We start from the raw sequence: 20,507 nt of genomic DNA on the forward strand, positions 1-20,507 counted from the left end.
TGTCCCTTGGACTGCAAGGAGATCAAACCAGTCAATCCTAAAGGAGATCAGCCCTGAATATTCATTGGAAGGACTGATGCTGAAACTGCAATGCTCTGGCCACCTGATGCGAAAAACTGATTCATTGGAAAAGACCCTGATGCTGGGAAAGATTGAAGGCAAGAGGAGAAGGGGTGACAGAGGATGAGATGGTTGGATGGCATCACTGACTCAATGGGCATGAGTTTGAGCAAGTTCTGGGAGTTGGTGATGAACAGAGAAGCCTGGCATGCTGCAGTCCATGGAGTCAAAAAGAGTCAGACACAACTGAGCAACTGAACTGAACTGTGCCCATAAAAATCTCCATTTTGTACAGCATCTATAACCCTTTCTGCTTGCTAGATGGGATGCTGCCTGATTCATAAATTGTTAAATAAAGCTAATTAGATCTTCAAATTTACTCAGTTGAAATTTTTTTTGTTATTTTAAATTAGTTTATTTATCTATTTTTTAACTTTACAATAATGTATTTGTTTTGCCATACATTGACATGAATCCACCATGGGTGTACATGTGTTCCCCTTCCAGAACCCCCCTCCCACCTCCCAGTTGAATTTTTTAAACACTGATTTCTTTTTAAAATAACTCAAGAAACAAAAAAAATCAGCTCAACACAAAAGTTAATCATTTTTTAGATACTGCATTTAAATATCAGAGCTTAAAATTTTACACCATTTCCATGGGGTTCCACAACTCTGCATCTTACTAAATGTAATCAGCTTAATATGATGTTGCCTTTCCTTGATCAGAAGGCCATTATGTGGCATTTGGAGCATTTTTACCAACTGCCTTCCCAGTCCCCGGGACGGAGCCCCACCAAGCCTCCTGCAGAGCTTCAGACTCTCCGTTAGAATAGGAACCTGCACTTAGAGGGACCCTGGGGTTAGTCAAATGCTCTGCTGTCCTCGCCTTAAAATACTGTATCATTTTTGAAGAAAGGTGCCACATTTTCACTTTACAATGGGCCCTGCATGAATGAATTAGGGTGGGATGAAACTGAGGTCTTCGACATAGAGCTATCATATGACCTATGATGTCACTCCCAAAGAAATGAAACGCAAAAACCTATTCACGAATCTTCCAGCAGTGTTATTTGCGACAGCCCTAGAGTGGAAACAACCTAGGTATCCATCAACTGATGATGGGCCAAGAAAACGTGGTCCAGGGAATTCCCTGGCAGTCCAGTGGTTAGAACTCAGGGCTCTCACTGCTAAGAGCCTGGGTTCAATCCCTGGTCAGGTAACTAAGATCCCACAAGCCATGCAGTGTGGCCAAAAAAACAACAGCAGCAACAACAAAAAAAAACGGCTATCCATGCGGTAGAATACTACTCAGCAGTATAAAAGGGTGAAGTCTGTCTAAGAAGAGACACCACAGTCCAATGGTAAGAGGACATAAGAAAGTGGAAGGAAGCTCTTGCCAGAGCCCAGATCTCAGATTTCCAGGCTCCAGAACTGTGAGAAATAGGCGCCTTGTTTAAGCCCCCCAGTCTGTGGGGTCTGTCATGGTCCCCTGGGCTGACTAATACATTCCATTTACATGAACTGTCCAGAAGAGGCAATCCACAGAGTCAGAAAGTAGGTGAGAGGTTACCAGGGACTGGGGGAGATGGGCTGGGGAGTGATTGCTTAATGGGAACAAAGGTTCTTTCAGGGATGATAAATATATTCAGGAGTCAGGTAGTGGTGATGGTTGTATAACTTCATGAATGTATAAGAAGCCACTGAGTTGTGCACTTTAAAAGGGTAGATTTTATGGTGTATGAGTTATTCCTCAATAAAGCTATTATTAAAAAAAAAATAGAAAAGAAGGGAAATAGTAGAGGAGGGGAGGGAAAATGCCAACTGGGAGCTGAGAGGTAGTGGGAGAGGCTTGAAGGGGGGGACTCCTCATTGCTGAACCTCGAAGTGTCCTCCCATTTCTCCCCCCGCCCCCCTGTTTCCTGCTTTGTCATACCTCCTGACTCCCAGCCTCTCCCAGGCACTCAGAACCACCTTTCCAAATCTCGGCTTAGTTCTGGTCACATCACTCCAGCTTGAGGTCTCTCCGGCAACTCCCCCTGCCCCCAGCATGCCGCCCCTACACTGTACCCCCAGCCCCCACCTGCCCCGCCGCCTGCGTTCTCACTCCTTCACCCTGGACTCGCTCCGTCTTTCTGTGCTTCCAGGTCTTTGCAGGAGCCACTCCTGCCGCCTGGAACAGCCTTCCACCTTTCACCGGGCTCACTCCTTTTTCCAGGTCATACCTTCAATGGACCTCCTCCCAGGCACCTGGCTGTCTTGGCAGCTGGGCCGTGAGTTCCTGGATCGCCCGTAACCCCAAGTAAGGCACCATGTTACAACATCCAGAGTGTGTGTGTATAGCAGGGGAGGGGAAGGGTGCATTTAGAAAGACTGAAAGTGGCCAAGGTGGAATCAGAGACCAGGTCTCTCTGAATCCAAATCCTGTGACCTTGAGGCCCCAGGTGAAGGATGCAGGCAGCACTCTCTAGGCCTCAGCGTTCCAGGTCTTTGATGTGGGGCAGTTCACACCTGCTGCTTCCCTCTCAGGATGAAGGAAGAGACAAGAGGTGCCAAGCATCTGTCCTTGTGTGGAGCGCTGAATCACTGCCTGCCTGGTGCCCTGCATCTCACGAAACCCCTGGGAGGCAGCTCCCGCATTCTCTCTGTTGTACAGTCAGGGAAATAGAAGCTGTACCATTGCAGAGCTGGGATTCCCGCCTGGGCAGCCCGATCACAAAACCCAAGTGACCATATCACGGTGCCCTGGTTGGGGCTGTTGGGTAAGAGAAATGTAAACTCTGTGGATGAATTATTTACTCCCAAAGAAGGTGAGGCTTTATTCTTCCCGGCAGGTGGTTCCAGCAGGTCGCTGGCCCAGGTGAGTTTGCTTCTAGGCCTCACTAGGGCTGATCTGTGCTCCCTGGAGGGGGCCTCTGGGCCCACGTCCCTCTCCGCAGGCTCCACCTGCAGCCTGTCTCTCCTAGGGCCACATGCTCTGGCTCTGGGCCTCCCACCTGCCCTGCCTAGTGCTTTCCGCTTGTCCCCGAGGTTTTCCCCAGGGTAGGAGCTTCCCCTTGAGCCTCTGAGGGTGTGTCCCGCCTCCTCAGTTCAGCAAGCTGTGCCTGATGCTTTCTGTGACCAACACCAGGGTGGGCACGGGGCTCACTCAGTCCTCTGCCTTGGCTCAGAGCTCATCCCCTTGCTGCCCCCTCCCCCAACTGCCTGCCTCCAAGTGCCTCAGCGCAAGCATGTGCATCCTTATGAGTGTGTCCAGGGGCACGGGTGAGCTCCCTACGAGGGCCACTGTATGAAAGCTGCATTTGGGAAAGTGGATCTGCTGGAAGGATCCATCGGAGGTGGGAACCAGGAGGTCTCGCCTCTTCAAGTGGCCAAACCCCCGCTGGCCTCCGTGGCTGCCTCATGCTGTCACCAGAGGGCGCCCCAGCATTTGGGATCCTGGCTGGATGGGGCTCAGACTCTCAGACACACACAGGCTGTACATCTCCTGCACTGGCGCACGGTCACAGGGTGAGGGGCACGGGTGGGTGCAGGCTTGTGTACGTGTGCACACACACCCCATCTTCATCCAGACTCCACTCACATCACAGCCCCCATGCAGGTGGAGTGAGAGGCTGCAGAAGGGTGGGCTCACCATCAGGGGTGCTGACCCCAGGGGGGACCTTGTTCCTACAGGCTCCATTCCATCCTCTGAGGCACGGACTCCACCTGGCCTCCTTCCCTCCCTGGAGACATCCAGGGGCAACCCTGAAACCCACTGAGGAGTGGCTCCCTATCCCTGCCGGTCTCAGGAGGTTTGCAGGCCCCAGGAGGTAGGGGGAAGGGCTCTGGGACCTTCCCTGCCTGAGGCTGTGGGCTTCTGTTGTCTCTGTGGCCCCAGGGCTACCCGCATGGCAGGGCCTGGGCTGGATGTTTCCATGAATGAATGAATGAAAATTGAACTAAAGGATGAAGGTCAGCTCAGTTCCCACTTACAGGCCTTCATCAAGGGACCGGGATTTCCTCCCCTGGTGACAACTTGGGCACAGCACTTTCTCACCCCAACATCTTCCTTCACCTTGTGTGTGTTAGTCATTCAGTCACGTCCGACTCTTTGTGACCCCACAGACTGGAGCCCGCCAGACTCCTCTGTCCATGAAATTCTCCAGGCAAGAATACTGGAGTGGGTAGCCATTCCCTTCTCCAGAGGATCTTCCCGACCCAGGGATTGAACCTGGGTCTCCCGTCTTGTAGGGAGATTCTTTACTGACTGTGCCACCAGGGAACCCACGAGGCCACCAGCAGAGCTCGGGTGAACCCGCAGGCCCCACTGTGGTCCTATCTTGAAGACCAATAGGCTGTGGTGGCCAGGTTCCAGGAAGGCCCCAGGAACCTGCCAGCCCACCTGCAGGGACTCGTGGTCCCGAGCAGCCCCTTAGTCCGGATGGTCCCTGGCGGGTGCAGAGGACCCAGCACAGAGCTGCCGTGTAGGGACCCGGCTTCTCTGCTGGCGCCTCTGTGTTGAGAGCGTGAGGCCCCAGCCAGTCTGCCCATCCTCTCTGCCAGACACCGGGTGTGTGAGCACCAGCCCTGGACAGCCCTGGTCCCAGATTTCTCCACACTCAAAAGAGCAGATGACAAGGAGACTGTAGTGTCAGCCCTGCACTGGGGGTGGCTGGCCCCCCGGCACCAGAGAACCAAGGCTGTAGGGCCACTGCTGCGGTGGGGGCCAGGCTCTGTGTGAGCTCACTGCCTGAGTGTGACTTTTGCCTTTTAGCACCAACCAGCCTCATGTCTTTATGCAAACTTCTATTTCTGCTTGCAGCTTCTTTTGCACAAACATGACGTCACCCCCCAGGAGCACTTCCCACCCCACCCCTTCCTCACTGGGCCTGGAGCCACCCACTCCTCTCTGTCCAGATTTCAGTATACCCCATCACTCAAGACCCAAGCATGCCTCTCAGATATTCACTGATAACTAGACAGCATGGCCACCGGCCAACCAGAAGGGCCTCTGATGTAGGGCCACACATTTACTCTTTGGATCCTGGGCTGCAGGGACGTCTAGATGGTTCCAGCAAGTGTCGGCACGGCCAGGTGGAGGGCCTTGGGTATTGACAGAGGGTAGCTGAGGGGCCGTGTTAATGTGTGCCAGTCAGATATGTGGTGTTTCTTTGGGGTCTCACCCAGACACTGGTTCCTCCCCTGGGCCCTGGAGCACCCCGGGGTGTGCTGTTTGTGACATCCTGAGCCTGGAACCCCTCAGCTGGATGTTCACACCGCTTGCTAAGCCCCTGAGTCCAAGGACTCAAGGCTGACATTTTAAGAAGTGTCACCTTCCTCCTGCCCACTCCCTGCTCTGGCCTTGGGACCAATACAGGAAGGATCCCACCAGGCAGGCAGCTCTTCAGCTGGGGGTTTTGTCACTTTTTCTAATTATGGAATCACCCACATTCATCAGCGTAGGCACACAGGCACCGAGTGTTCCCTTTCTCCAGGCATTTCTGGAGTCACAGCACAGGCACAGTGGTGACCATCCACCCTGTAGTTGAGGACACCGACTTTGTAGGAGTGATCTGGGCTCACACTTCAGCTCTGCCTTTGATCAGCTGCGTGGCTTTGAGGAGCCGACTTGCATCTGTGAGGCTCTGCTTTCTCTTCTGGAAAACAACAACAAAGAAGTTGTCACCATGAAGGGATAGTTGTGATGGTTACACAAGATGGCTAGGGCCATGCCACATGCTTGGATGGCAGCTATTAGACACGAATACATTCTTCAAACAGGAGGGAACGCTCACCTGCTATTTGCAGCCTGCCCTCTAACTCAATGGAAAAGTGAAGGTGTTAGTCACTCACTCGTGTCCAACTCTTTGCGACCCCATAGAGTGTAGCCCACCAGGCTCCTCTGTCCATGGAATTCTACAGGAAAGAATTCTGGAGTGGGTAGCCATTCCCTTCTCCAGGGGATCTTCCCAATCCAGGGATCGAACCCAGGTCTCCGGCATTGCAGGAGGATTCTTTACCATCTGAGCCACCCGGGAAGCCCCATTAACTCAATGGATCATGCGCCAATTAGTTTTTCTCTAAGGCATCAGTTTTAACAGCCAGTTTTAATAGCATCAGGTCCTTACCACTCTGGACATCTAAGTTGTCAGTGAGCTCTCTTATTGTGAACAAGAACTCCGTGACCACACTATACCTGGAGAAGCCATGGAGAGTTTTTGTGCTGCTGCAGAGGGGGTTGCTGGCTGCAGGACTCCTGGGGCACATGGAGGGTATGGACACAGGAAACTGCGGAATGTGGTCTGTCCACAGGCAAGCTAATGGTTGAGCACTCAGGGCAAGTGAGGTGCTCTCTATGTAGGTGCTGGGTGGTGATGTCTCTGCCTCTATGGTGTCTTTCCTGTCCAAAAGAGGAGCCGGAACCCCACAAAAAACGGGCAGGAGGAGTGGTATAGAGAGAGGGCCCTGCGTGAGGCTGAAGACAGATTCTAGTCCAGCCAGGTGATTTCAGCACCAGCAAGGAGGACAGCAGTCGAGAGTGCTCTTGGGAGGGAATTCTCTGGGAGGGCCAGTTTGGAGGAGGGGGTGGGGGGATGGGCTGGGGGTGGTCACAAGGAGAAGCAGGGAAATCTTCTGTCCACCAGACACTGTGGAGCCCTCTGTGTGGCTTCCCAGCATTCCAGGAAGCCCCAAGGGGAGCTGGGGAGCTGGGGTGCCCCCTCCAGGGCGGGGGGACAGGCCATCTCTTCCGCCACCATTTCCCAAAATGCGCTCATCCAGGACTCACGTACAGGAGAGTGGCAGTACAGCAGTGGCATCTGTGATCTCCCAAACTAGAAACAACACAGAAGTCCACCAATAGTCCATCCTGTGTGGACACTTTGCAGCCCAGTCCTACGGTGGAGAGTCATACAGCAGGGGGGAACGGATGAGCCGGACAGTCACAGTCAGGCAGATGCCCACCTGCCAGTGTCGGTGGAATGAGCAGGACACAGTCCACTGTGCTGGTTACAGAAAGCACCCAATGGTCACAGCAGAGGACAGTAGTCAGGATGTAAGCCAGGGCGGGGGTGGGGCCGGCAGGGCGATGGTATCCACACGCCCACTTCATTCATTCTATTGTCATTTTGTATTTTGAGCACATTTGTATGAGTATATTACATTCCAAAATCAAAATGTTAAAAAAAAAAGAGATAAGACACTTGGTGTCATTGGACTTTCTGGGAGACACAATTCAAGGGCCTGGCTCCTGGATGCTGGACCTGGTGACCAAGAATCTGCACCCTTCCCAGGATCCTCCTGGGTTCCTGGGGTGCGGGCTGCAACTCACAGCCTGAGGATGGACCTGGGGATGAAATCTGTACTTTAAATGCCTCAGAGGAGCCAGGCCCCTGGCCATTTGGGGGCCACAGCAGAATTCCTGTTTTCTGAGCCAGCTGAGAGGCCCCTTTGGGGTCTCTTCCTGAAATCTAGCCAAAAGGAGGTGTGCCAGCCATGGGGAACACAGTAGCAGCTCCAGTCCAGCAGGAAGCATGGGGCCACCCTGCTTCGCAGAGCCCCCAGGCTCCAGCCCAGTCCCACTCCTTCACCTGAAACATTCATGCCTCCACCGCAGTCCCAGTCTCCCCACAGGCACATGCTGCAGGAAGCGCTCAGCTCCGTGCCCCCTCCTCACCAGATGGAAGTGGAAGGCTCCCAAGGAGTAAAGGACTGGCCCACCCCCTCCCACACCCTGAGGTCTCTTCCTCCTCCTGCGGGGCTCCAGAGGCTCAGTGGGCTAATGGGGTCCTTCCCAGCCTGGCCAGCCTGTGCTCTGGGGGAAGCAGGGGTCCTGGGATTTCTTCTCAGGGGTCTCCCTGCTGGGGAAGCCACATCAGCTGACTTCAGCCCTGCGAGGGGGGACTAGGGGGGACAAGGGGGGACGACAGGGGGTGAGAGAAGTTGGCAGGGCTGCGTGTGTGTCTGTGAGCACCCAGAACATCTGCGCAGCGTTACAGCCTGCAGAACAGAAGCCTGTGCCGCCAGACCACGGTACCGTCTCTCCCCTCCCTCTGTCCCCCTAGAGGAGGAGAAGGAGGAAGGCCCTGAGGCTCCTCACCCGGTAAATTCTCGGCGCTGCAAGTTTCTCCTGGGGGCTGACACGGGCTGAGGTACAGTAATCCCTGCTGCCTGCCTGGGGGAATGTTCTTTGGAGAAAGGCTTGTGTGCAGGGGAGGAAGAGACGGAGGTGGGGAGGTGGGGGACCCTGGGATGCTGAGGCAGCAGAGACGAGTGAGTCCCCAGCCGCAGGGGGCCTTGTGCATGGGGGGAGGGGGGCTTCTGGGAGAGCTCTGGGTTCTCCTCCATTGCCCCCCCACCCCCGGACCCAGGGCTGCTGGCCTCTGCCAGCTGGAGGGAAATGCAGCCTTTGGGGTCGTGCCGGCCGCTGGGCTCCTGGGGTGAGATGGTCTCCTCCAGGTAAAGTGGAGGGAGGCTCGTGTTCAGGAGGGTGAGGGGCTCGGGCGGTGTGGCTCTGTGTGTGGGGAGTGGCTGCGGGAGCCTGGGGGCACAGGCATGTGGGGTTTTGTGTCTCTGAGCACCTGGGTGTGTGAGCATGGACAGTGTGTGTCTGTATTTGTAACACAGATGCCTGGGTTGTGGGCAAGTTGTGATGTGCATTTATGTACCCACATGTGCATTTGGGTCCCTGTGCTGTTGGTACACGTGTGTGCGAAGTTGAGTGTGTGTGTGTGTCTGCGCCAAAGTGGGTACACGTATGTGTGTTGGGCTCTGTGTCGGTGTGTGTTGGATGTGCTGTACAGGGGGATTTTGTTCCACGTGTGTTGTGTGTGTCTCGCTTGTATGCCTGGGTTTCTGTGTGCTGCTGTGCAAGGAGGGCTCCACTCTGGTCCTGGGTCACCCAGCCACCAGGGGCCCAGACGGGACTCTGAGGGAGCTGGTGGGGGCCCTTCTGGCCAGTGACACCCGCAGGATTAAAGGGTGGAGGAGTGGGTGGTGTGTGGTGTGCGTGTGTAGGTGTGATGTGGGGTCAGGGCTGTGTGGGCCGCGGGACCTCATCTGTTGGCCCAAGTCCCAGCCATGACTTCACTGCTCCATCGCCCTGTGATACGTGGAGGGGGGTGGCTGACTCTGGCATTTCCAGAGCTGGGGGAGCGGAGTCTGTGTGGCTGCGGCTGGGGCCCCTGACGCCCTGGTGTGCCCGTCTCTTTCGTTCTGCACAGCTCTCTGGGATTGAGCTACTGTTAGGGTCTGCAGGTGTGGAGACTGAGGCCCAGTAGAATTAAAGCCTTGAAGTTAACATTAGGGACAGACGTGGGACAGAGCCAGGCTCCAGGCCCAGAACTCGCTGTGTCTCCTGGTTTTGTGGGGATCTCACTGCATCCCTGAGAAGCAGTTTCACAGACGAGCTGGCCGGGGCTTGGAGATGCCAAGTGGCTTCCCAGTGAAAGGACGGTGGGCTGCCGAGCACCCAGGAGGCACTGATTCGGGGTGCGACATGTGCCCTTCTGAGTTCAGTCTCCCCGCTGTCTCACGTCTTAAGCACGACCACCGTCTGTATTTATGCACCAGGAGACTGAAGCTGGCAGAGCCAGTGACTCGCTGACTACATTTATGGCAGAGACTGGAAGGAGCGTTCCTGTTGTGTCCTTCTCTTGGCCAAGCAGTCACGTCACGCGTGCTGGTCCCTGTGTCTCCCCGGGGGCCGGGCTCTCGGGAGAGGCAGGTGTTCGTCCAGTGGCACGAGGCCCCAGCCAACAGCGTGGACACCTCCCAGAACCCCCCGGCCCCCAGCACCTGAGCAGCCACCATGGAGAATGGGAGTGGGCCAGGCAGCCCCAGCACCGTGTCCCTGGCTCCCAGTGAGGCCGTCCCAGGCCCTGCGTACAAGGTGGTCTCTGTCTTCCTGGTGCTCCTCGTGTGCATGGTGGGCATTGTGGGCAATGCCATGGTGGTCCTGGTGGTGCTGACCACCCGGGACATGCACACGCCCACCAACTGCTACCTGGTCAGCCTGGCCCTGGCAGACCTCATTGTGGTGGTGGCTGCAGGGCTGCCCAGTGTCTCTGAGAGCTTGGCTGGGCAGTGGGTGTACGGCCACGCCGGCTGCCTGAGCATCACCTACTTGCAGTATCTGGTCATCAATGCCTCCTCCTGCTCCATCCTGGCATTCACTGTGGAGAGGTACGTGCACCCCCACTACCCCCAGCCCACAGGCCAGGACTTCCTGGCTGTGATCCTTGGTAAACGGAGGCTGCTTTCCTTTAATGAAGAGGGGTGCTGGGTGGGACCCTGGGGCAGCCCAGTGGTGGGGAGGGGCAGGTGCTTGGAAGTGGGTTTCTCATCTCACCACTACCGCTGACTTGCTGTGGGGTGCCCAGGCAGCCTGGCACTCCTCGGGCACAGCGTCCCCCTCGGGAATGTGGGCGCTGGACCGGGCAGTCTCCCAGGCCCCTTCCAGCTCTGAAGTTAACACCCAAGAGGCAATTCAGCCTCTCAGGATGGGAATATTGAAGTCCACTGATTGGGTTCAGTACCAGCTCTGCTTCTTCCCAGCTGTGTGGCCTTCGGAACATTGGCCCAGAGACTCAGTGTCTCATCCAGGGCCTCACAGACTAGGGACAGAACCGAGGCCTCTGACTTCCATAAGCTGGTCCAGTCCTGCCTCTTGTCCACTGTGCCATCTGGGGTCACAGTGTCCTTGACTCCTTAGCCTGAGACATTTGGTGATGGGCAGTAGGAAGCTCGCCAGAACTTGCACAGAGGTCAAGGTCTTTGCAGGGGCACCTGTGCCTCGTGGGCCTGGCCGGACCTTAAGGGGCTGTGTGTTCTGGCTCGGGCCCGCTCTCCCCTCATGAGACTTGCGCCTTGCTCTGCCAGCCCCCGAGGCTGCCTCAACATGGCCACTCCGCTCCCCAGATCTCCACAGCGTCCCAAGTCCATGGTGAAAGGGCCGGTTAAACTGTCACATCGCATTCAGTTCCTCTTTGGGGAATCTGATTGGCCGAGCGTGTCAGGTGTCCCCACTGCAGCCCAATAGCCCAGAAGGGCAGGTGGGTCACGGGACCACCCTGTGGCCTGCAGGTACATCGCCATCTGCCACCCGATGCGGGCACAGATCGTGTGCACCATGGCGCGGGCCAAGCGAGTCGTGGTGGGTGTCTGGGGGACCACGTCCGTGTACTGCCTGCTCTGGTTCTTCCTGGTGGACCTAGACACCGGCGGGCGCCAGGGCCTGCAGTGCGGCTACCGGGTGGCCCGCAGCCTGTACCTGCCCATCTACCTGCTGGACTTCACCGTCTTCTTCCTCACGCCCCTACTGGCAGCCACGGTGCTCTATGGGCTTATCGCGAAGATCTTGTTCCGGAGCACCCTGGCACACCTGCCACAGCTTGGGGACCAGCATGGGGACAGTGAGGCCCGGCCAGAGGCAAGAGCCCTGGGGAGACAGCCCTGTGAGCCAGGCGGGGGTGCGGGGGCCAGCTGCCACGAGGCCAGAGGCTTCCCTTCATCCAGGAAGCAGGTACGAGGTCTCCCGAGGCTGGGGGTGGGGGTGGGGGTGGGGGTGGATTGCACAGACACAGGGAGTTTCGGCAAAGGGGTGAATGGTCGGGGCGGGGGGTGCTGGCTCCATCCCGTTCATCCACTCACTCAGCAGGTGTCCTTGGGCACCGACTGTGTGCCTGGCGAGGCTCTAGGTGTTGGAAGCTGGGGAGAACAGAACAAGATAAACATCTTGCCTTTGGGGTTCACGGTAAGGCAAGTAAACATGGACCCTCTCAGAGGAAGAAACGGAGCCCCGAAGAGAGGGAGTTTAGGGGAAAGTTCGAGAAGCCCTCACCGAGGTGACGATTGAATTAAGATCTGAAATTGGCAGCAAGGCAGACCAAGCAGATACCCAGGAAGCAGTCTGGGTGGGGAGAGACAGGGAGGGCCTGAACCATGCACGAACAGTCAGGAAGGATGGGGGGAGTGGGGAGGACACTCCGGGGGCCCTGGAAGCACTCAGCCCTGACTGGGGAAACTCTGGGGGTTCTGAGAGGAGGGGCCACATCTCAGGGTGCAGGGGATCCATACACATTGCAGCTCAAGACAGGCCTGTACAGGCTCCCACATGTAACCACGATGGGCGCGTGGAGAGGCTGAGGCAGGGGGACGGCTGAGTAGAGAGGGTCCCTGTGGAGGAGCAGCTGAGATGTGAGTGGGGGAGAGACAGAGGGGGAGACATAGAGACGGGGGAGAGAGAGACAGACACAGAGAGAGGGAGACAGAGAGAGAGGGAGACAGGGGGAGAGAGCTAGAAGGAGGGACTGGGAAAGAGACAGAGACACAGAGACAGAGAGAGACAGACGAAAACAAACAGTGAGAGGGAGATACAGAGAGAGAAGGAGAGACAGAGACAAACACACACACACAGACAGAGGCAGAGAGAGACATAAAGAGACAGAAGGAGAGACAGAAATGGAAAACCAGAGGCACTGAGCGGTCTAGGCCTGCTTGCACTTGGGCTGTAGCATGGCCCCAGCACAGAGCTATGGACACACAGGTGTCACACTTCCTGAGGCAATAGAGTGATGACTTCATGGGGATCCCTCACCCCCCACCTCCCCAGAGACCAATTCCTGAAGGACACTGCAATTCTCCTGATGCCACAAGTGGAGAGGGGGGCTCAGAGAGGTGAAGGGGGCCGGCCAAGGTCTCCCAGCTTAGGCTTGCTGGCTTCAGCACTCACGCTCCCACCCTCTGCCCCCTGCACTCTGGAGGCAGCAACAGGGAGAGGCCAAGATAGAGCAGACGAGGGGACCCCCGAGACCTCCCCTCAGCTCTGGGGTCCCCAGGAAGTTCCCTGCATGGATCAGTAATGGCTGTCCCTCTGCGTGGCCAGGACATCTGCCCGTTCCCCTCCCACTGACCCTCTTCCCTCCCAGAGATGCTGTGACTCTGGGCTGGCAGCGGCAAGTTGGAGCCCAGCATGTCCCTCTCCTCAGCCCGCCTGGTGACTCACTCCTGTGCTGAAAGAACAGAATGGGGTGCAGAATGGGTGTGGCTGGTGGGCCACCCAGGACAGTGGCATGCACAGATGGGCTACAGGAGAAGCTGGTTCATGGTGAACGTGCAGTGTGATCTCTCACTCTGAGCCTCTGCTTCCTTTTGTTTTTTTGTTTTTTGCTTTGAGGCTTGTGGGATCTTAGCTCCCCAACCAGGGATTGAACCTGGGCCATGGCAGTGAAAGCCCCTGAGTTTTAACCACTGGACCGCTGGGGAATTACCTTCCTTCTCCTCCAGGTGGAGGTGATAACAGCACCACTGGGAGGCCCACTGCAGGGAATGTAACCCGAGTGCCAGCAGCCACGGCGTCCACCTGGGCTTCCCTGCAGCACCCCTTGACGGATGCCTGAGGCACCGCTCCAGGCATCCAGTCTTTATTTGCTGAGGGTCTGAGAGGTCTGTGGGGGCAGGGTGCACCAGGGGGCACAGGGCAGTGAGCATTTACCACCCGAGGTGGGGCTATTCCATCAGTGTGTCGACCAGCACAGTTTTGAATGCCAGGCCTGGGTTCCCGCACGGGAAACGTTTAGCGTAGAGCCCAGTGGGTATGCTGTAGTAATTTCAGTGATATTGCAATTATGTTCTCATCACACACTCAGCAAACACATCCTGAGGCAGAAGCCACGGCCTCAGCTTGGCCGCTGACCCCACGGTGTGAAGGGCGACGGCGGTCACCCACCCGGCCCTCCCGCCCGCAGGTCACCAAGATGCTGGTGGTGGTTGTGCTGCTCTTTGCTGTCCTGTGGATGCCCTACTGCACGCTGGTGCTGCTCAACTCCTTCGTGGCCCAGCCCTTCCTGGACACCTGGGTGCTCCTCTTCTGCCGCACCTGCGTGTATGCCAACAGCCCCATCAACCCCATCATTTACAGCCTCATGTCCCAGAAGTTCCGGGTGGTCTTCCGGCGGCTGTGCCAGTGCAGGGCGGAGGGGCCACAGAGGCACACGGCCAGCCTCAGCACGGCCAGCTACAGCGTGGTCCGAGAGAGCCCTCAGAAGGCGCAGACCAGCAGGAGCGAGGTCACTGGCCCTCAGGCAGCTGGGCCTCCACTCCCGCAGCAGGGGCCTGGATTCAGCACTGTCTGAGGGCTGCCTTCCCCCTGCCCAGCCCCTCCCGCCTCCCTTGGTTTGCTCCCCTGCTGGATCCTGTCTGCTGATGGTTGGCAGGGCCAGAAGATGGGCAGACATCCCTTTGCCAATGGCTCTCCGAGCCTCCTGCCTCCTCGCCTGTGAGCTCTGTCCTGGGCCACAATGCGAGAGCAGGGCTGTCTCAGGCCATGAACAGAGCATAGTGCTGTTTCTTCTGGCCACTGAGCCATAAACAGGAAGCCCTCCTGAGCCTTCTTGCCCTGAGGTGTCCAAGCTCTGCCCTCGAGGAGCCCGGTTTGCTGACCACTGCCCTCTACATCCAGGGATGGAGGGGAGTTCATGGCGTGGGACAGCTAGGTCCCAGGCTTCCTCTCTCAGGCTCCATCACTTTTCTGGGTGGAACACTGCAGCCAAAGGCATTGACAATTCAGGTGGCAAGGGGCAGGAAGAGCCCTCCACAGGAGAGCCGGATGGGTTTCTGGGCCAGCTGGTAGGACTGTCGCCCGGCCCAACTCTCAGAATCTCAGGCCTGTTTCCTCCCCGCCACTTCCCTGCAGTTGCTCCACGTGATAAGTGGTTTCAAGGGATGCAGATCAACGATAGTCACCTCTGCTTTGACGCCAAGAACCAGCAGAGCCTGGACTGAGGGCCACGTGTAGATGGCCAGGACCAAGGACCCTCGCACCAGCCCTCAGATCAAGGACCCTGGGGGTGGCCTGCCCTGTACCACATGATTTGGCCAGGACCTGGCCTGTTTACCTGCCAGAAGGTGGCAGCTAAGCTGGACTAACTGATGCCCAGCCTTCCATTAGTGCACATAGCTGTCCACCCTGCTGATCCACCGATAAGGAGAGAGAGCTGGTGTGAGTGGGTGCGGCCATGGTCACATGACAACCCTGGTCTGGATTACTGCAGCCCCAAGTGAGCCACTGCTGGGCTGCTCCCCCTCCCCACACCCTGCTGTCTACGCCTGTCATCCTCCACACCCCTTGGTGATCCTTACTGATGGTTGAAGGCTCCGGGCCCTGGGTCAGCCCACTATCCGCAGCCCTTTTAACCCAGCAATGACCCTGTCAAGGGGGACCTCCATTTGTGTCGATTTTAATGTATGAGGAAACTGAGGCCAGGGAGACCTTGAGGGGGTCACCTGTCCCCCATGGGTGAGTCACTGGGCTCCTTCCCACAAAGCTCATCAGGACAAAGGCACAGCATCTTGAGCCCAGCCCCATTCCCTCTGAGATTATTTACCTCTTGGCCCCCGTGATGCTCATTAAAGCAGATTTTCCATGGACACTTGTTTGGGAGGAGGTCTGTGTGTCCAGAGGTGGCCTGAATGTGACCTCCAGGATGGAAGGAGGTGGGAGTGAGGGAGTACGTTGGGCAGGGAGAAAGGGCATACTGAAAGCTGGGGCCATGGTGGGACTCTGTCCCCAGAGAGAGCCGAGGGACAGATGGGGGCTGATGATAAGATGGGGCCTCGCTGGAAGAAGGGTGCTCTCTCATTGACCTTGTGGCTGAGCTCCGAGACAGAGGCTGCCTGGGTGTGAGCATCTCCCACTGCTGCAGAAGGCCTGCTGGGTCAAGGTCTTGGTGCTGGTCCTGGCCTTTCTCCATACCCCTCCTGTCACCCTGCACACCTGGGCTGGCCTGCCCTGCCCCAGTTAAGACAGGGCTCAGTGAGGATACCTGTCACCAGAGTTCTGGCCCTACCACTGTACCAGTCTTGCTGTCTGAACTACTCCCTTTCTGTCTTTTTTTTTGGTGTAAGAACATCTTATTGACAGGGAGGTTAACTGTTCATTGTCCCCTACCCAGGACACACATGAAAGTCAGGAAATAAGTTAATTTAGGCATCTCACCCCTCTGCAGATGGAAAAAAGGAACTTGCGAAAGTCAGAGAGGACCCCAGGCTGCTTCCCCAACTCCTGGAGTGAGCTGTGCTCCTGGCTTAATTTGACATACGGCTCTCTGGAGCTCTGTCGGGCAGTCCATGGGTCCCCAAACCTGGTGTGCATCAGCCCCTCCATCTGAAGTCCCTCACTGGCTCCAATTTTTATTTCCTGGTTTTCAAAATAGCAGTCCCACCCCCAGAGAGTGTCAAAAAATATCAGAGCTGGGCTGGGGCCAGAGGTCTGAGCACCTGGAGTAGAGGGACTAGCTTCTTGGTAGGAACAGTGGGCTGGCTGCGGAACAAAAGCTGAAAGCTGTGACAACTCGCTCCATGCTAAGGGACGTGCTGGGGTGGGGGCACCTGGGTGGAGGACAGTCCCAGCCCTTAGCTGTGATAGTGCCTGTGACAAGCAGCACCCCTGTTTAAGGGGCCAGGACCAGTACTGTGCTCTGGATGGATTTCACACCCAAGGGGCTAAAAGCAAAGACACTTTGGTGTGTGGACATGGCACCAGTGGTTGTCTCCCAGCTGGGCCAGGAGGCTGTGGGGACACGCGTGAAGCCGGACCTGCTGTGGCTCAGAACTCGAGCTGTCCCGGACGATGCAGAGGTGCTGTCGCCCCATGGGAACATATGCAGCAGTTGGAGGTTAGAGCATGTGCTTCCCTGGAACAGGCCCAGAAAACAAGGCTTGGAAAAGGGACTGTGCCAGGGCCCCAGGCCAGGAGTGCCACAGAGAGCCCTCGCGCCATTGGGACACCACGTCTGTGCCACTCGGAGCTGCCCCGAGGCTCTGCTCTCTGCTGAGCCCGTGTGGCCCTTGGGGTAAATGAGCAGGGGCTGCTGAGGGCACAGTGCCTGGGCCTGGCTCAGCTCCCTCTCCAGACCTGTGTGGGACACCCACTCCCTCCCTCCAGCAGGGGCCGCTGTGGGCTCAGGGCAGTGCTGTGCTCCCCGGCTGGGCTGAGCCCAGGGGCCATGGGCTCCCCTGGGAAATGCTGGAACAGCTAGGGTGTCTGGATGGGGTCCCCTCTGAGCCTGTGCTCCCAGAAAACAGGGGCAGTTAAGAAGCTTCACAGGGGACTTTGCTAGCGTCCAGGGATTAGACTCTGAGCTTCTAGTGCTGGGGGCATGGATTTGATTCCTGGTTGGGGAAGATCCCACATGCCGTGTGACATGGCCAAAAAACCCCCCAAAACAAGAAGCCGGACAAATCTCTTGTTTTTCTAAACATCTTGGGAGACGGTCTGCTGCAAAGACTTCCCTGAATGATGTAGATGAAGTTGGTCCACCCTTCCTCAGGAACCCCATGAGACCCCTAGATACTCCCCGGGTAATTTGTTACCAGGCCAGACTCTGCTCCTCCAGCTCCTGGTTCTTTTGTCTCATGTTCAATAAGCTGAAATGTGTTCCTCAGAAACTAGCAACAGAGAAAAACATTCCCCATTCAGCTGACTGAGAGTGCCCTTACAGCCAAACAGCTGGAGACCACCCACCTGTCACCTGGAGACCACCTGCTTGTCACCTGGAGAACACCACCCTGTCACCTGCAGACTACTCATTTGACAGGAGGCCACCTGTCTGTCACCTGGAGACCACCCGCCTGTCACCTGGAGAACACCCTCTGTCACTTGCAGATCATTCATTTGACAGGAGACCACTGCCCTGTCACCTGCAGAACACCACCCTGTCACCTGGAGACCTCTCATCTGACTGGAGACCAGCACCCTGTCACCTGTAGGTCCGTCCCCTCCCACCCTCCCGCGTCTACTCTGCATAGGAGCTGTGGCAGAGCCACCTGCCAGGACCTCTGGTCCCTCGCCCGGGGAGCCCTCCCCTTGCCCTGGCTTGGGGTTAGGCCGCCAGCCGAGGGTGGACGGGTCCTGTGTCTCTCTGAGCCCCAGCCCCGCGCGCAGGCGGGTGCGCAGAGTTAGTGCGCTCACGTGCTCACGCGCCCCCCCCCAGCTATCCCGGCAGGCCCCGCGCTCCCTGCGTCCGCCCGCGGGTCTCGGGCGCCTCTCGGCCTGCGCGGCCACCGGCGGTGACCACAGGGCTGCTCAGAGCCAGCGGCTTTTAGGGGACGACCCAGGAACACCTGAAGTCGCCGTCGTGCAGGTGAGACACATATTTACAGTTTCTTGAGATTTGCGCGTGGACACGAAGGGCTCTTTGCAGTTTTTGAAGCCGCGCGGGTCGTTCCAGGGGAGCCACCCCCGTGTAGCTGAGGAGACACTGTGCTCAGCCTCTGAGCGGGCAGCTCACCCTTTGGGGTGTCGCGTCGTTACAACCAGCCAGTCGGTGGCCCCCCAGCCCTCCCCCACGCCCCCCACCGGACAGGCAGGCCTGTGCGGACACACGTGCCTTTCTGCTCCTTAAATCGCGGGCGGGGCGGGGTAGGGATAACCGGACACCCCTCCCCTGCTGGGTTCCAGAATGTCCTCAAGCCATGGGTGCAAGGTGTCAGCGCCTGCCTCCCACCGCTCATCCCCATCACAGATGCACAGCACTTTGTCCTCCTCCGACCCCAGGCAGCTTCAGACCTGCTGCCCAAGGTGTCTGGTGCTGCCACTGGTCCTTGCGCATGTCTTTGGGAGGCTCCTGTCCCCCTGAGCTTGTACCTCCCTCCTCCTCCTCCCTGCGAGGTCAGGGCCTCTTAGGCTCTCCGGCCCCCACCTGACTGAGGAGCTGGGCCCCTGGCCTGGACCACAGGTGCCTGCTGGCTCTGTGGGAAAGGAGGAGAGATGGTGGGGGGAAGGGGCCCAGGAGGAGTGGCCCTTCTGGGCCAGGCTGCTCTGCTTGGCCTGGGCTTCCAGGTGCTTTGTGCAGCTGGTCCAGCAAGGATGCTGGTGCCAGGACATGGCCCAGACGGGATGCGGTGACCGAGGAGGAGTTGTCTGGAGGTGTGGCAGTTGCCATCTGGTGCTGGAAGTGGCTGGGAGTGATGCCACCGAGGTGGTCCTCAGAGCAGGGGGGTGCTGAGGCCTTGCTTAACCTTTAACCCCTCCTGTGGATGAGCAGGGGTGAAGTGTGCCGGCTGGGAATCCTTGGAGCCTGGATTGAGCGCTGCTCCTAGCAGAGGAGGGCCTGGGGTCAGCAGGCAGGGGGAGAGGTGTCTGTGGTCCATGTGAGCCTCCCAGACTCCCTGAGGTGGCTCCCCAACTTAGAGCTTGAGGGAAGAGAGCCAGGGAGAAGTCAGGGAGGTGTGGGGTTAGGGGAGCTGTGCTCGGGTGAGAACAGCCTGGAGCCTGGGAGACCAAGGCCCGCCTCATTTTCCACTTGGAATGATCCTCACGCTGTCCCTGAGGGTGAAGGGGGTGAACTGTGCTTTGTCAGCCCTGAAAGGTGCCAATTGTGGGGGCTTCACAGATCACTGGGTCGTCATCGGGCTGTGGGCGTATAGAGGGTTGTTACCTGGGACTTGCCCATCTGAGGCCCCTAGGGGAGGGGCTCTGAGTGGGGGCAGTGGGGAGGGGGGGCCTTAACAGTGGCTGAGGGGGCATAGAACAGAGAGCTGGGCTGTGTGGAGGGGGGACCAGGGTCGCGAACAGATTTCTGTCCTGCTACAGACAGAAGTGCCTGGAGGGTCCTTGCATCAATGTCACTAAACTTCCAATTTCTTCTTTGGCAAAACAGCTCATCCCCCTGATCTGGGTGGAGGGATGGTGAGGGATTGATGTAGCAGTCCTCAAAGTGTGATGTGTGGAACCCTAAAGGTCTGCCATTTCGAAACCACTCAGATACTATTTGCCTTTGTCATAAGGTGACCTTTGCTCTGGTGCCCTTGGCCTGGGATGTGCTCATGATCACCCTGTCCCTGCGGTTCACACTGAGGCTGTTTTTGATGAGGCTGCAACAGATGGTAATTTAGTAAATCTCAGCTCTTGAATTCTGCCTTTTTAATGGTTTTGGTGACAAAATGGGAGGAGTGGATGTGGTTGTGAACCGAGGTGTTCCACGGGGCCAAGTGTCCTCCAGGCTGTGACCAGGAGACCAGCTCAGGGTCTGTGCTGGTGATAAAGTCCAGGCTCTTGCGTGAAAATTAGAATTTTGCACAGCTTGACAGCTTCGCAAGGTTTGATGGCTTTCCTGATGAAATTGGTGGGGATGGGCAGAAAGCTGTATCCATGTTTGATGTTGTGTAATGAGGCGTGCCTCCAGTGAGCTGTCCCTTAGACTCCCTGAGCTTAGATTTTCCAAATGGCCCAATACAGGATGTTGAGATCATACCTGGATAAAAGGAACAACCCTTTCAAAGTCATAACAAGCCACTGGATTTTCCTGTAACAGGAGGAAGGGGTCAGGATGTGATAGAGCCCACCTGAGAGCTGGTCTTCAGGCTCTGCTGCGTGATCTGACCAGGCCCTTTCCAGTCACACGTCTGTGTGAGTTAGATTTTCTTCGCCTACTTTGACCAAAATAATATACTGACCCAGATGAGAAT

At 57.1% G+C, this 20,507-nt stretch overlaps 1 protein-coding gene across 1 annotated transcript; it reads left to right on the plus strand.

Annotated features, from left to right (window-relative positions):
• The first annotated feature begins 6,136 nt into the window (after nucleotides 1–6,136).
• On the plus strand, nucleotides 6,137–15,467 carry LOC145514358 (thyrotropin-releasing hormone receptor-like). Its single transcript, XM_081511989.1, has 3 exons — nucleotides 6,137–10,223; nucleotides 11,124–11,467; nucleotides 13,752–15,467. The coding sequence occupies exons 1-3, from the start codon at nucleotides 9,850–9,852 to the stop codon at nucleotides 14,171–14,173; spliced, it is 1,140 nt and encodes a 379-aa protein (XP_081368115.1). The 5' UTR covers nucleotides 6,137–9,849; the 3' UTR covers nucleotides 14,174–15,467.
• Nucleotides 15,468–20,507: the final 5,040 nt, after the last annotated feature.

Source organism: Giraffa tippelskirchi, chromosome 7 (assembly GCF_054371585.1).
Source record: "Giraffa tippelskirchi isolate mGirTip1 chromosome 7, T2T-mGirTip1v1.2.pri, whole genome shotgun sequence".
NCBI lineage: Eukaryota > Metazoa > Chordata > Mammalia > Artiodactyla > Giraffidae > Giraffa > Giraffa tippelskirchi.